The sequence below is a fragment of the Numida meleagris genome, chromosome 1 (assembly GCF_002078875.1).
Source record: "Numida meleagris isolate 19003 breed g44 Domestic line chromosome 1, NumMel1.0, whole genome shotgun sequence".
In the NCBI taxonomy this organism is placed as follows: domain Eukaryota; kingdom Metazoa; phylum Chordata; class Aves; order Galliformes; family Numididae; genus Numida; species Numida meleagris.
Window position 1 is genome coordinate 193816256 of NC_034409.1, and position 16089 is coordinate 193832344.

General features: G+C 45.2%; 2 protein-coding genes across 13 annotated transcripts in view; one reads left to right on the forward strand and one right to left on the reverse strand.

Annotated features, from left to right (window-relative positions):
- The window catches only part of C2CD3 (C2 calcium dependent domain containing 3), a 44841-nt gene extending 33458 nt beyond the window's left edge, over positions 1–11383 (reverse strand). For 10 of the 11 annotated variants that reach the window (XR_002434228.1, XR_002434229.1, XM_021384131.1 and 7 more), the window contains exons 1-10: positions 10899–11383; positions 8836–8993; positions 7886–8055; positions 7532–7755; positions 6557–6689; positions 4960–5088; positions 3696–3840; positions 3131–3291; positions 1741–1941; positions 1327–1439 (exon numbers count right to left, since the gene is read on the reverse strand). Coding sequence is in view for 9 of the 11 variants with exons in the window: in XM_021384131.1 (XP_021239806.1) it covers positions 1327–1439; positions 1741–1941; positions 3131–3291; positions 3696–3840; positions 4960–5088; positions 6557–6689; positions 7532–7755; positions 7886–8055; positions 8836–8993; positions 10899–11298 (1834 nt within the window). In the remaining 2 variants the exon portion in view is untranslated. The remainder of the gene's footprint in view (positions 1–1326; positions 1440–1740; positions 1942–3130; positions 3292–3695; positions 3841–4959; positions 5089–6556; positions 6690–7531; positions 7756–7885; positions 8056–8835; positions 8994–10898) is intronic. The other variant, XM_021384135.1, reaches the window with a different exon arrangement.
- PPME1 (protein phosphatase methylesterase 1) overlaps positions 11494–16089 on the forward strand; it is a 34797-nt gene continuing 30201 nt past the window's right edge. Inside the window, exon 1 of one of the 2 annotated variants that reach the window (XM_021384156.1) lies at positions 11494–11702. In XM_021384156.1, coding sequence (XP_021239831.1) covers positions 11605–11702 — 98 coding nt within the window. In that variant the 5' untranslated portion in view covers positions 11494–11604. The remainder of the gene's footprint in view (positions 11703–16089) is intronic. The other variant, XM_021384158.1, reaches the window with a different exon arrangement.

The following is a 16089-nucleotide window of genomic DNA, read 5'->3' on the forward strand; positions in this document are numbered from 1 at the left end:
AAGTCTGTGAATAATTAACTTTGTTTTCCTCTCACGGGAGCAACAAATATTCAGAACTAATTGAATATTAATAGACTTCCGTGTGGAGATAATCACACCTCCGATACACACACGATCATTAATTTTGCTTTACTTATTAGCATCCAGCCAAAAAGTAAACTGTTCTTCATTTTCCATGGCAAGAAATTAGCAGGAGGGCAGCATGACAAAATTAATACTGCAACAGCGTGTAAAGGCTACAGATATGTCTCTGTTGTCTTATCCTGGGGAGAGTCAAAAGCTGAGCTGCAAGAACAACCACAGGTTCAGGAGAAAAGCATCTGCAAGAGAAGACTGAATGGTGTTTAGTTTGGAAAAGAACAAGAAGTACAGCAGCAGAGTTGAAGTAGCAAGCTGTCCTTGTTCACCATGGATAAAATAAGTAGCCTTGTGATGACAAAAATTCAAGTTGGCCATAAGGAAGATTTACTGACTGGAGGGTCAGCACTCTCACAGCCTGCCTGGGGAGGCTAAGGAATCTCTCTTATTGGGCATCTTTAATAAATGAGATAAAGGGCTCTCAGGAAAGACAACAGCACAGTGGATTGACTACGTGGTTTCTTCAAATTATTTCCAGCCTCGTCAGTTTTTCCAAGTTCCAGAGAACTGCAGTCTAAGTACACAAGGCAAAGTGCAGGGGGCTGTATCATCCTTGTGTTACAAAGAGTCAAAGTTCAGAAGATGCTTTGTCTCTGCACAGATGGAGAATACACAAGAGAACACAGTTAATATGACCCAGAAAGAGGCAAAGCCAATGAATGGGAAAGTCCTTTGAAAATCATCCTGGAATTCCAATTTCTGGGAAGACAAGGGATAGAAGATCTTGCTTGTGCACCATTCCTTGCTCATCAAGGGCAAAAAAAGTAATCTAAATTGATCTCAGAGATACAAAGAGTGGTGACTCTCAGTAAAGAGATGGACGTCTACTGATTTGAGCACAGAACTTGCCAGGATCTCCTGGATCCAGGAGAGTCTCTGAGTTCTTGCGCGTTTCAGCATCTGGAAAAGGTGGATATTTATTGGAGATAGAAGTACCTGCTATTTCTAGAAGTATTTTTTCACATTAAATATTGCAGAAAGCATATTGGTTTTAATGTTTTACGCTTTCCTCTTCCTAGAGAGGAGCATTCCACTGCTCTCAGGGCACTAACTCTGTAGAGGTGCCACTAATCATAATATAAAATTGAGCATTTTTCAGGCAGCAAACCAATACACGAGAAAACAAATTTCTAAGAGGAGAGGCAGTCGACAACACTAAACACAAGAGGGGACAAATAATGATCTTACCACCATCTGTGATTTCACTTGAAGCTATTCGAGTCACTTCTGTTGTTATGGAGACTTGTCCTTTTTCATTCTTGGAGGCTCCCACAGGGAAGTGGTACTCCACGAAGAAGGTACTGTGAATAAACAAGTCACAGAATGAGTGAACGATCACAATCCATCAAAAGTCCAAGTCACGTAATGAAACTGAACAAAGCAGACAAACCCCAAATCCACAATTTATTAAGTTACTCTGTTTTTAAAGAGGAAGTCCTTAGAGCTGGAGGGGACCTTGAAAGGTCATCTAGTCCAACTCCCCTGCAAGGAACAGGGACATGCACTGCTAGATCAGGTTGCTCAGAAGATTGAACTACTTATTTATTAATACTTTCAAAAGGTTCTGTGCAAGTGAATCCACAATCCAACAATCCACCTTACCACTTATTAACTGCAGCAGGCCTTGGGGGCTTCCCCATGAAACCTTTCTTTCTTGGGGTAATCTGGCTGCTCTCAGGAGGGATTCTCAAGCTTTCAATGATGACTCTGGCCAGTTGTATTCTCCCCAGCAAAGCCAACCTGTCTACACTCAAGGATGTGACATGAGCTTCTTCTGTGCCAACATCCGGAGGAGCGAGTTCTCTGGTAGGAGATAAAGCTGAGAATCAGGTCTACACAAACACTCTTAACACAACTATACAAAGGTAAAAATTGTAGCTTGGTGAGATATTATTTATGCACTCACAGTCCGTTAACATGCACATTTTTAATGTACATTTCACAATTAATTTCTTGATCTCTGTGACAGAAATCATACCATACAAGGTATCTAGTGTATATTACTACTTAAAACAAAAATAAAAAATGAGCATGTTCCACGCTAATGGAGTTCTGACAAATGCTTATGCAGTCAAACTCTTCAAAAAGAAAAGGTTTATTTTGTGTGACATACAGACAGGGCAGAAGAAACAGCTTGGGTCTGCCACTGCTGCAGAGGAACAGAAGCAAGACTTGACTTAAAATCTCACTTGTGCTTTATTTCTCAGACTTGACTTACAAATGGGTTTTGTGCTGGTACCTCTGGAGATATAAATTTTACTTGAATGTAAAAAATAGCAATATTTGTAAGAAAAAACTTCAGAAATAACTATCTGGTGATGAATTGGGAAAAAAAAAATCCAACCTTAACATTTACTGGTATTGTATGAGTAAATCCTGGTAACCAGACTTTTGAAGGACACCGTTTCAAGCACATATAACAGAAACTTATAATTCACTCTTGCTCACTGTAATTCTCCTGGTTGTTTGCTAGAATCCAGAATCTCTTATATGTGTGCATGTAAATTAGCAAACAAAGAACCCTTACACAGCTGGGTTTGTAAGATAAAATAACTGGCTGTTTATGTACTTGTTTAAACAGAAGGTGTGACAATATGCAATCTGAGTAAGCTTTTCAAACATATTCAGCATTGAAGAAATATCACTTCAAATCACCCCAGTTCCTCACCTGAGGTAATGGAAAGTCAAAGAACTAGACAAAAAATCATTTTGGTCCCAGAATATTCTGGGGTATTATTGGTTGTGCTGTGGAAAAAAAACCAACAACAAAGCAGAATGCAGTTTAGATCAGGTCAGAACAGAAGAAATTTACATCCCACAGATATAGAAAAGAACACTGAGCAGTGAAACAAACTCTGCTGATGTGAACTCCATCTCTGTGAAGTGGATATGTATTCAGTAAATTGTGTGACAGAGCAGATAATACAGCACTAACAGTAGCTTGCAATAAGGAAGATGCTACTGTGAATGAGTTGCTGATGTAACTATTTACCTGGGTTTAATTTCTGTCACCTTCTGATCCTGAGTAGAGGCAGTGGAATCCTTCTGTGCATTCACAGAGTCAGCTTTCTTCACAGTTTTTGTTTTGCTTACTTTTTTGGAAGGGCTAACATCTTCATCACTGAGGAAATCACTTAAACTGGAATCCGATTTCTGAAATGGAGATAATGCATGTGAAGTAAGAAGTTAGCTGTCACCATCAAGATGCATAAAGGTCACAATATATCAGTAAAAAAACCATAGCTTGTGGATTGCATAATTTGAAATAATTCAAACTGAACCCATTTTCTTTTTTCATAGAAAGTGAGTCTTCACGGGCAGCCTCAGTCCTAGCAGTTCCCAAATTTGACGCTTGAATTTGTAGTCTTAATAATATCCCTTCAGTATCATTAATTTCAAGCAATGTTCTCACAAGCTTCTGTAGGATATTTAATATTTATGAAGCCTTTACTAATTCTGAAAGCTATAGCTTTTTTTCCTTTCTTTTTTTTTTTGTTTAAACACAGGATTCCAATTTTCTTTCAACTTTAAGCACTTTCCTTCTGTATTTCACTTACAGGAGTCGTGTAAAAAAGACTCTCTAGCAGACTCTGGTCATAGTGGGGATCATTGAGCTCACTGTCATACACCTCGCTTCCAACAGAGAGAGAATCCAGAAGGGAACCTGGCTGCTCCCAGAAATGCACAGGAGATAAATCAGCACTGTGGACACAAGAGAAAGAAACATGACTTAGTGTTGTGTTGCAAATTCTGCAGCCAATTTCTTATGAATTGTGACAACGCTTCCTGTTCTATACTGATTTTGTGCTATATTATCCCTGGATACAGCCAAAGTATGCTTACATAGCACTGTGCCCACCTAGCAGTCCTTGCCATAACATCTCTGGACTCATTTTAAAAAAAACCAATAGGTGAATACATATAAATAGAGCCACAGAATGGCTGAGTTTGGAGGAAATTCTTTACTCAGAGGGCGGTGAGGCTCCAGCACTGCTGCCCAGAGCTGTGGGTGCCCATTCCTGGAGGTGCCCATGGCCATGGATGGGGCCCTGGGCAGCCAGAACTGGAGGGGGCACCCAGCCCACAGCAGGGGTTTGGAACTGGATGGGCTTTAGGGTCTGTTCCAACCCAAGCCTTTGTATGATTCTATGTCTAAGTACATAGATACAGCTATTTTTAAAGCACAGCTCAAGCAAGTTGAGTTTTGTTTGGTTTTCGATTTTTCTATCCGTGCTGTGAGTTCAAAATGGTTTCATAACCCACAGACTTCACTGTTATCCAGTAACTGCAGGGAAAAAAATAAGTGCAGGGAACAAGACATATAAATTGGACTATATCTGATACAAAAGCTGTGTACTGCATACTCCTGATTGGAACAGAGACAGTGTAAGCATCAACTACACTCTTGCTACTTTCACAAAATGAGAAACCAACTTAATATTTGGAGAAAGATTAAAAATAACTATTGGTTCTCTCTTTGTAATTTACAGACTGCAAGTTCTCCACAGAAACATTGTATTTGTTTTATGTATATCTCAATATTTTAGGACACAATAGTTACAGCTATTAAATAACTTCCTTTTTTCAAATATTGGGGTTCATCTTTCTGACAACATCTTTACACCTAGTGACTTTGAACCACGCAGGTTGTCATATATCAAAGCTGAGTGCAAGCTGAAGTACGAAGCACCTCCTGTCACCACCAGCTCTCATTATTCACATTCCCAGAAATGTGGAAAACATGAAAGGTCAAAAGGCATTTTTCAGTATAAAGTGGGCAAACAAGGACAATTTTTGCAGCAATACTCCTTAATCACTCACCTGCCCAACAGTAACTGTATTGCTCTCTCTTCAGAGTTGAGGTCTAACTGCTGACCTGTGACTTCAGATGTGAAGAGATGGGGATCCTCAAGAGTGGGCATAAAATTTGAGTTCAAGCCTTTTGGGCTCCTGAGCAAAGGAAAAAAATCAAGGTATTAATTTTTTTCTGGCATGCTGAAGATTTCAGTCACATAAAAGGGTAAAATTCCAAGGTTATGTACAGCCTTCTCTGCTTTGTAGCCTAACCTCCAGGTACACAAAACCTTTCTACAACTCTGCAGTCTGCTGCAAGTCACATTTCTCATCCACAACTCTTATACTTTGCAATGGGCCAGGATGGCCCAATCTTGCAACTGCTGCAAACAAGAGAGAGGGCCTGAGGAAGTCAAGTAGAGATATTTATAAATGATGACCTATGAATCCTTCCCGGAGAGTTCAAAAAAAATCATCTATTTTTAAACAAATTGGAACAGTTTGAGCAAAAGCAATGGGACTGATCATACAGCCAGCAAGTTCTTCAAGGCACAGCGAATGTCAACTCGTGTAATATTTCTGATTAATTCATTCATCACACAGAAAGCACATATGCACATCTGCACTTCAAAAGATTAACTGAGAACCACCAATGATTCATAGACACGTCAGTTGTCTTTCTCATAATAGTGACTTTTGATGCAGTGCCCAATCCAGAAAGGAAATGGCAATGTGAAAAAGACAATGAAGTGGAGAAAAAAAAAAACATGCTTTATGCTTTCATTTCCAATGTATTTTTTTTACTTAAATAAACAAAATTTTAACATAAAAAATGTTTTTGCAAAAATGCAAACACAATATTGCCATAATTTGCTTGCAATCACATGCAAACGATTTAAATTGAGTTAGCAACAGAAGCACTGACTGTCAAAGAGGATGACTACATTTTATGGTTTACAGTGGAACAAAAAGCAATTATTCACCTCCTTCCAAAAATGAGAATTTGAAGTTTCTCTTACAAAAACGTGCATTTGTCTTACTGCTTCTAAATCCCACTTTCACTGAATGGAGAGAATTTACTAACTCTACCACAAAACGAGAAATTGGAGCTAGAAGCTGAAAAGGCAACCTCATTTGTACCAACCTGCTAGTGAAAACCTGATGGAAAAATAGAATGACCACTAATTCTGAGAACATGGTTACAGACACAAGTTTTTTCTTTGTACTTTGGCAGCAAGGGATGCAAACTAGAACATGCAGAAGTACTCACTTTATGTCACTGATTACTTATCTTGCTTTGAAAACCTTTTATCCGGGATCAAGCAACATCTGCAGTGCCCCTTCTGCTCCTTAACAAAATTTGATATTTCAATATCAAATAGTTCTGTACTACACACAAAAAGAAAAGGGCTCGAAAGAAAATTAAAATTGGTCATTTAAATCAAGGCTTACTACCTGATCAATTCACAAAACGGAGGCCTGTATTCACAAACAGAAATCAATTTCCCATTTGACTGAGTACTCTAAAATACACCACGTGAATCTCAGTATTTCAAGTTTTCCTGATAAGGCCTCAAAACCTTGGATTTAAAACCAAATCTCACTTCCCCCTTTCTAAGCTCACTTTGCTGTTGCTTTGAAACCATCCAGCTTTCCAAAAGGAGGCAATTCATTCAGTTCAATCTCCACGTCCGGGCTAGACTTCATCACAGAAGCAACCATGGCATCACGGAGTTTGTTGCCTTGATCCAAAAGAGCTGAGAAAGAAGCAGAAGAATTAACTCTCAGCATTCAAACGCAATTCAAAATCCGTGTGTAAACACAAACATGCTGGCTACAGTCACGAAACTTCTGTTTTATACTATTATAAAGAGATCTTGACGCATTAGAGATGAAGTGCATGCTGTGCACCATTACAAAGATAGCACTGCCAGGAGAGCCAGCAATCCTCCATCAGTTTCCCACCTGCAGCAGTACAAAGAACTCATCCTCACACACTGTGTCAGGCATAAGGCTATTATTAAGACACTGTAGCAAGATTAAAAGTAGCTTGCCATCTTAGCATGCCTCAACAGCAGTCTAATTTGAAGTCTTTTCAGTAAATAGAAAAATGTATATAAAAAAATCAAATGGAAATGTGCCCTGCTTGGTGCTCATTTGAGCACCTGGAGACCCGGAGGTCTGTGATCCACAAGGGATGCTAATTAACACACGATGGCAAAGAAATTAAGAAATGCCAGCGCCGTGTTTGAACCTGAGCAGCACCTTCAAAGGCCATCTTAGAGGATGTATCAATGATGAAATCATCTGTGAAGCTGAAACTCCTTTTCCTTTATCCCTCCAGGTCAGAGTTCAGGTGTACTGCCAAGGCAGCATGGCTTGGACCTTTTGCTTGAGCTGGGTACTCAAGCCATCTTTCAGCAAGGCTAAAAATGAACATTTTTTTAAGTAAAGATCTTTTTGTTATCATTTTCTGTTTGAAGTAATTTATGAAGAGCATACAAAGCATCGCTTTTCCTTCAATCTTTGTCTTTGGAACATAATCAAGATCTTTTTTTTTTCCTCTGATATTTAAAACACCACGCTATTGCATACCAACCTGAAAGCAGGTCTTTTGTAGTTGGGTTGTGCAAAGAGAGCGCACGCGTGTTTGTTCTGAGGGGTGCTTCAGGATCAACGCTGCTGGGAAACGACACTGACTGCTGACTTGAAGGATTCACTTTCAAATGCTCATCTGGTAAAATGAGGTGGTGGTGGGAAGCAGAGGAAACATCCTTTATGTTTTCAGAGTTCTCTTGAAAGAACACTCGGTCCTTTCCCTTACTGCAAAACAAAACATCGAAAAAAAAGCAAGTTCACAACCGTATGGCCAATTCACAGCTGTATTGCCATTGCCTGAAAAGGTGTGAAGAGCAAAACAAGCCAGATTTTCGTCATGGTGAAGAAAAGATACCTAGGAGTTGTGACCTTGCTATTGTTAACAGGCTCTTGGCCAGGAGGAGTCATCTGCGCTCGCTGAGATCGCTGCGTTGGAGCTGGAGCCAAATCTGAACTTGCATCCGTGGTTGGGACAGAGCTGCTGGTTCCGTACGTTTCTGACAGAGGTTCAAGAACAAGTGAAACCTGAAAAATACAAGGAGAAGACAGAATTTGGTTCCTCTCTTGGTGAAGTGCTGCATGTACTCTAACTTTCCTCTTCACGCTATGGAAAGCCCTCGCTATTTTTTGTTCATAGGAAGTGATGTTTATATCAACCAGATGCGTAACATCTTAATAATCTGACATATTTAAAACTACTTATTTCACATCCCATGTGTCTGAATTGCAACAGCTCATCTTCCAGCAAAAATTAACCCCCAGGGCTGCAGCATCAGTGCTCAAAATTTGCACTTGTTTTGTATGTAGTCCTACGTCAATTTTCAGGCCATCCTGAATGATATCTCTTGCTGAATTTGATGCTGTAGCAGAGTTTTTTCCTCCCCGAGAACCTTAATTTCTCCCCTGAGCAATTCAACCTCCTTTTCTTGTTTCTGATTTTGGAAATTTGTCTCAAGCATTGGAAGCAAGACAATGAAAAGGTAGTTTTATTTTTGTGCATTCTGAAGCAAAAGAGGGGGCTTTGCTTTTCTTTTAATTTGAAGGACATATTTTAGTAAAGAAAACTGAAATGAACCATAATTATGAAAATGCTACACTAGATCCTCAGAATCAATCTACAAAATGGATGATAATGGGATAAGAACCTCCATGGATTTCCCTATTTTCTATCTAGATTTCCTACCTCAATCTGTAAATGCCCTGAGATGGGGGGCAGGTCTGTAGGACACAGCACAACTGGATCCTCACATTATACTGCATTACAGCTTCATATACAACAATAAAGAGCAAAGATGTGAGGAATACCTGTAGCTCTCCCAGTTTATCAGCTGTTGGTGAAGCTATGGTGAAAAACCCACTGATGGGATGGCTGGGAGAGAGCTGGGACAATTCAGTGATCTGTACTCTGCCAACTGGGAGACGGTCAGGTTTGGTCAGGACCTCCAAGACCAGCATGCCCATATCTGCAATAATTAGGAACAGCTTCTTTTCAGTCTGACCCAACAAGGCCACAGTTAAACACAGTTGAAACTTGCCTGTTAAAATGAAACATCTTAGAGGTTAATAGAAAGCTGTATCACGATGTGAGACGGGGAGTAAAGAATCATTGAATCATTGAGGCTGGAAAAGACCTCTAAGATCCCCAAGTCCAACTGCAACCCGTCCTCACCATGCCCACTGACCGTGTACCCCAAGTGCCACATCTCCACAGTTTCTGAACACCTCTAGGGATGGTGACCCCACCACCTCCCTAGGCTGCCTGTTCCAATGCCTGATCGCTCTTTCAGAGAAGAAATTTTTCCTGTTTTCAAATCTGAACCTCCTCTAGCACAACTGGAGGCCGTCACCTCTCATCCTATTGCTGGCTACCTTGGAGCAGAGGTTAACTCCCACCTCACTACAATCTCCATTCAGGCAGTAGGAGAGAGTGATGAGGTCTCCCCCAAGCATTCTCTTCTCCAGACTAAACCATCCCACTTCTCTCAGCTGCTCCCCACAAGACTTGTACTCCAGATCCTTCACCAGCTTCACTGCCCTTCTCTAGACACCAAGTGTTGAACTGACAGCAAATTATAACAAACAGCTTCACGATACTCAATCTACGCCATAAGGACTACATAATATTACTATTTATGGTGATAAGGTGCAGGGGACATCCTCTAGACATTAAGCTTCCAACGAAGATGCAATCACAGAACCACAGAACATCCCGAGTCGGAAGGGACCCAAGGATCATAGAACCATTTGAGTTGGAATGGGCTTGCAAAGGCTATCCGTTCCCACGCCTCTGCAATAAACAGGGACACCCACAGCTCCATCAGGCGCTCAGAGCAGCATCCAGCCTGACCTTGGTGTCTCCAGGGAAGGGGGATATACCACATCTCTGAGCAACCTGTGCCAGCGCTTCACTACCCTTAGCATAAACAATGGTTTCCTTATATCCAGTCTAAATCTCCCCTCTTTTAGTTTGAAACCATTTCTCCTTGTCCTATTCCAACAGATCCTGCTAAAGAGTCTGTCCCCTTCTTTGTCATATAGCCCCTTCAGACAGTGGAAGGCCACCCTCAGGTCACCCTGCAGCCTTCTCTTCTCCAGGCTGCACAGCCCCAACTCTCAGCCTGTCCTCTCAGGAAAGTTGTTTCATCCCTTGGATTATTTTGGTGGCCCTCCTTTGGACGCACTGCAACAGGTCTACGTCTCTTCTGTACTGAGGACTCCATATCTGGACGCAGTGCTCCAGCTGAGGCCTCACAGCACAGAGCACAGCGCACATCCCCTCTTTTGCCCTGCTGCCCACGCTGCTTTTGATGCAGCCCAAGATTAAGGGCTGCAAGGGGACACTGCTGGCTCATGTCCAGCTGCCATCCACCAACACCCCCAGGTCCCATTCATCAGGGCTGAGCTCTATCTTTTCTTTCCCCAGCTTGCATCGATATTGGGGCTGCTGTAACCCAGGTGCAGACCGTGCACTTGGCTTTGCTGAACCTCAGGAGGTTCACCTGGGCCCACTGCGCAAACCAGAAACTATTAGGAGCTGCGAGGAACCCACAAGGATCATCGAGTCCAACCCCCAGCTCCACACAGCACCACTCAAATCCAAACCCTATGCCTAAGAGCAGTGTCCCAGCGCTCCCTGAGCTCCCGCAGCTCAGGGCCGTGCCCACTGCCCTGGTGAACCCATTCCACGCCCACCACCCTCTGGGGCAGAGCCTTTCCCAAACCCTCACCTAACCTTCTCCTGTCACAGCTCCACGCCGTTCCCTCGGGCCCTGTCGCCGTCACTAGAGAGCAGAGCTCAGCCCCTCTATTAAACGAAGGCAGGACTGCGGGTAGCGGCGGGTGGGGAAGCCCCAAGCGCCGGGTCTCACCTGTGAGGTAGGCCGAGAGCTGTCGGGGCCCGCACCGCACGGCGTACCGGCTGCTGCCCGCCGCCTGCCCCGGCTTTGTGGCTGGGTAGAACACGGTCCCGTCCGAGGTCTCTCCCCACCACCTCAGGCGGACGAGGACGGCGGCGGAGGGAGGTTTGGCGACCGTCCACACGATTCTGCCGACGGTGCAGCGGAGGACGCAGCGCGGAGGGCCCTCCACCAGCGGCGGCAGGCTGGTGGACGCGGGGATGTCACCGGGAGCTGCGGAACGGAGCGATGTCAGAGAACGGAGCGGGGCTGCAGCGCTCTGCCAGCCTTCCCCCACCTCTATCCCCGCACCTCTACGCCGCCGGGAGACCCCCGGGGCTTGGGCCGGCGCCCGCGGCCTCCTCTGCTGCATGGCTTCACCTCAGCGCTTCCCTCAGGCCGCACCGCTGCCCGGCAACGGCCGCCCCGGCGGGAGCATCCCGCGCCTTCACCGCACTTCCGGGACTACAACTCCCATCATGCATCGCTTTCCCATTGAACCCCACAGAGGCCCGGACTACGTTTCCCAGAAGGCCTCGGGGCGCCGCTCTACCCGTGGTGCCGCGCGGCGGCGCTCTATGGCGAGAGGCGCTTCCGGTGGGGCGGAGCGGAGCGGGGTTGGTGGTGGCCCAGGCGTTTGGTGGGAGCCGGTGCGGAGCTTTGCGTCTTGTTTGTCATTATGTCGGCTCTGGAGAAGCAGCTGCACCTGGGTCGCCTCCCGCCGAGGCCTCCTTTGCCCGGGGGTGGCGGTCAGTCCGGTTCCAAGATGCGCATGGGGTAGGTGAGGGAGAAGGTTGGCGGGGGTCTGAGGGGAGAGGGTGAGGCCTCCGTCGTTCGGGCGGATTGGGTGCTTGTGCGAAAGGGGGGAGGGGGTTCTCGGGGGGTTCTCTGCGCTGACTGGGGCTGAGGGGTGTTCTGTGGGGCGTTTGGGGGGGGTGCTTATTGTAGTGGGGTTGTGGGAGAGGGAGATTTCTTGGGGGTCCTTGTGCCTGGGGAATGGAGAGGGGGAGGGAGGAATGTGGCGGCTGGTGGGGGTGGTTGGGGTGAGAAGGCCTTTGTGCGTGGGGGTGGCAGCCCGGTTGAGGTGGTGAGCGGTGTGGCCGGTCTCCATGGATGGTACAGAACACATAGAATCAGGGGACGGTTGGGTCAGAAGAGCCCTCACAGCCACCCCACCCCCAACCCCTCCGTGGGCAGAGACACCTCCCATGGCCCAGCTGCCTCCAGCCCCATCTGTGGCCTTGGGCGCTGCCAGGAATGGGCACCCACAGCTCTGTGCAGTGGTGCCGGGGCTGTACCACCCTTTGAGGAAAGAATTTTGTCCTCACATCTAATCTAAATGTGCCCTCGTTTGGATTAAAACCGTTGTCCCTTGCCCAGAACTCAGCTCTGTTCTCAGGAGAGAGATACTAAGAAAGTTTCCTCAGGCAGTTTTATCCCTGTATCCAATGAGTGTCGGGGATAAAGCAGCAGGGCAGGCAAGCTGAAACAAGGGAGATTTAGGTTAGGTGTTAGAAGGCAATTCTGTACTCTGAGGGTGGTGAGGCCCTGGCACTGCTGGTGTCCCATTCCTAGAGGTACCCAAGACCACGGATGGGGCTGTGGGCAGCCTGAGCTGGTGGGGGTCATGCAGCCCACAGCAGGGGGTTGGGCTGGGGGGAGGGGAGGGTTGTGCTTCAAGGTCCCTTCCAACCCAAGCTATTTTATGTTTCTGTGATTCACTAACAATTAAGTGTCTTGGGACGTCCCGTTGCCCCTTGGTGGCTCTCTTATCTGAGTACTTTAGTTTGAAGGGAGAGCCTGTGCGTTGTGGTATTTATATCATGGTGGCACCTCAAAGTCAGTGAAATCATGGCTGAGGGGGAGAATTACTTTGAAACGTTATTTAAATGTTATTTCTCACAAGCTTGTATGGAAGCACGAAATAGGTGAACTCTGCCAAGGGATTAAGGCAAGTGATGGCAACGTTTCATCTGGGATAGGCCAGTACAGTACGACAAGGGGTAAAGGGATGTCAAATCTCTTAAACAGGAGTGAGAACATCTTTGAGAAGCATGAGAGAAGATGGACTGGAATCAAGCTGTGTGGATGGGATCTAACAAGGACTGACTGGACGAGAACAACTTTGGCAAAAGCTTTGTTCTTTAGCGAGGGGTCAGAAGGAGAAAGTGGGTTGCAAATAGGAGAGCTTTGAAGAGCAGCAGTAACTTCATCTGCAAAGGTGTGAGGGAGCAGCTTGTACTCCTAGCAAGTGCCTGGTTGTGGTACAAGGAATGCAGGGTGCTTTGCAGAGCCAAGGAAGCTGGTGTTAATCATGGGGGTGTGGGCTCAGGCTGCTGTCTGTCAGCCTCATGCAAAAGGCAAGAGGGCATAGATTTGAGTAGAATAACAGAAACAGGAGCAGTTTGTTAAACCTGGAGAAGGTGCTTTTTAAGTGGTGTCTGACTTTCCACACAGAGATCTGGGCTGTGACAAGAGCACGGGCTGACCCTTTGAGGGATGCTGCCCTCTGTGCAAGAGCTTGCGAGGGCCAGATGTGTGTTATGCAGCTCCTGATGGCATCAAGTGCTCTTTTTGGAGGTTAAAAATATCCTGCAATTCCTACAGGAGATCTCCTTTGCCTTGATGCATGAAATCAGATAACTAAGAGGAATAATGAAAACGACAGCTATAAAAGACTGAGATAAAATGTTTGGGTGTTTGTGGATGGGAAAGGCATCTAAATGCCAGGTAGTTCTCTCCTTTAAAACATAGTTTTAAAATGCTTCTTTTACATCATATTCTTTATCCTATGTTTGAATAGATCAAGTACAATTGATTGAGTTAGAATCTGAACTAATTCTAACAAGTCTCCGTGAAATGCTTTTTTCTTTTAATGTGGATTGTATGAAAGCTAAGCTCCGTGTGTAAGTAATGGCGTGGCTTTGGGGCTAATCAAAAAAGTGGTATTTAAGGATTAATTAGAAAGAAGCAGTGCTGAACGTTGTGTTGCACTGCGGAGCTGTGTGGAAGAGTAAAGCACGAGTTCACTCAGTTCTGTTGTGAGAGTCTTGGGATTACCCAGGAATGTGCAGAAGGTTATACGTGGTACATGTAAGATTAGATTTAATGCTAAATATTTAATTACGCTGCTGAAAATGGGACTAACCAAGCAAACCCTTACGCTATACAAAATCTGCCAAGCACAGAATTGTTCTGCTTTAGGTGAAGAAGCAAAGGTTTTATTTCTTCCTGTTCTTTTGTCCCGTGTAACGTGGTCTTCTCCCCTGCAGTTATTTTGTGGAAGTTTCAATGTGTTTTAGAGTGGTTTCGTGGACTGTAGACTTTGTCAGCAAGCTAATTCTTTCCATAAAGCAGCGCACACAGGATGGCCCTGTGAACAAACACCATGCCTTATCCCCTGTTTATCCACTCTGAGGGTGGTGAGGCACTGGAACAGGTTGCCCAAGGAGGCTGTGGCTGCCCCGTCCCTGCAGGCATTCAAGGCCAGGCTGGACGTGGCTCTGGGCAGCCTGGGCTGGTGGTTGGTGACCCTGCACTCAGCAGGGGGTTGAAACCAGATGATCTTTGAGGTCCTGTTCAACCCAGGCCATTCCAGGATTCTATGATTAATTAAGTCTTCATAGCTCAATAATAAACATAAAGACTTCCAACACTGGTGTCCAGCTCCAGGGGAAGGAAAATCAGTTTGCAGTTGATCTTGCTGCTGGTGTCTGCTCCTGCCAGGTGTTTCCTGAAGGCAGATGTCTCCATGGTAGTGATAAAAAGGCAAGATTCAATTTCCTGCAGCGTCAGGTGAGCTGCATTCTGCCGGAATCGGTTGGGTGATGGAGGCAATGTGGTCTGATGGTGCTGGTGATTGGCTGCAGAAGGAATGCATTTTCCATGTCAGTGTTGGTTCTGGACGTCCAGTCTCATGATAATTTTTATTAGGAAAACAATAAAATTAAAGGCTGTTAAGGTCCAGACTTAATGAGGTGCAGATCCAGAACCTGTGATCCTTCTTGCTTCACTTATTCCTGACAGATAAAAGAATTTCAATTCAACATCTGTGAGGCTGAATTTAATGGATTTTATGATGGATATCTGTAGGGTATTTCTGCAGTTGGGCAATGTTTATGTTGGTGGAGTGCTTCTAAGTTGCAGTGCTGTAGTCTACATAATGCCTCCTGTCTTTCCAATCTTTGGAAGGTTTTTGAATGCTTCATGTCAGAGAGGGAAACGACTACGAAGGGATGTTGGTTTTCTGTTGTTTTATAATGCTATCAACCTTTTTTTTTTTCCTTTTCAAAATCTTTGAGATATAAAGTCTGATGTTGTGGGTGGGGATCAAAATTTTCATATCCTTTCCCCCAGGAGCAGCTGGGAGCAGTTCATAGTCATGCCACAGTCACGTAGAGCCTGATTGCTCCGTGGGCTCAGCGCTTTGTCTCCAGTCACCTCTTCTTCTCCCCTCCTCTCTGATCATAGAATCATCACAGAATCCTAGAATGGCCTGGGTTGAACAGGACCTCAAAGATCATCGAGTTTCAACCCCCTGCTGAGTGCAGGGTCGCCAACCACCAGCCCAGGCTGCCCAGAGCCACGTCCAGCCTGGCCTTGAATGCCTGCAGGGACGGGGCATCCACAACCTCCTTGGGCAACCTGTTCCAGTGCCTCACCACCCTCGGAGTGAAAAACTTCCTCCTAATATCCAACCTGAACCTCCCCTGTCTCAGTTTATAACCATTCCCCCTTGTCCTATCGCTCTCCACCCTCGTGAACAATCGTTCCCCTCCTGTTTATACACTCCCTTTAAAATTTGGAAGGCCACAATGAGGTCTCCCTGGAGCCTTCTCTTCTCCAAACTAAACAAGCCCAGTTCCATCAACCTTTCTTCCTAGGAGAGGTGCTCCAGCCTCTGCTCATCTTGGTTGCCCTCCTCTGAACTCGTTCCAAGAGCTCTGTGTCTTTTTTGTGCTGGAGTCCCAGGCCTGGATGCAGTGCTGCAGATGTGGCCTCACAAGAGCCTGTCCCTGCTGCCCACTCCTCTTTTAATGCAGCCCCCTCTTTTAATGGTCCCTCCTGTTGATTTCATCTGAAGCTAAGCTTGGTTTTGCACAGCAGTGCCCAAAACTGGAAATGGGATTTCATTGGACGCTTTCACACACTGTGGACTAGAAGG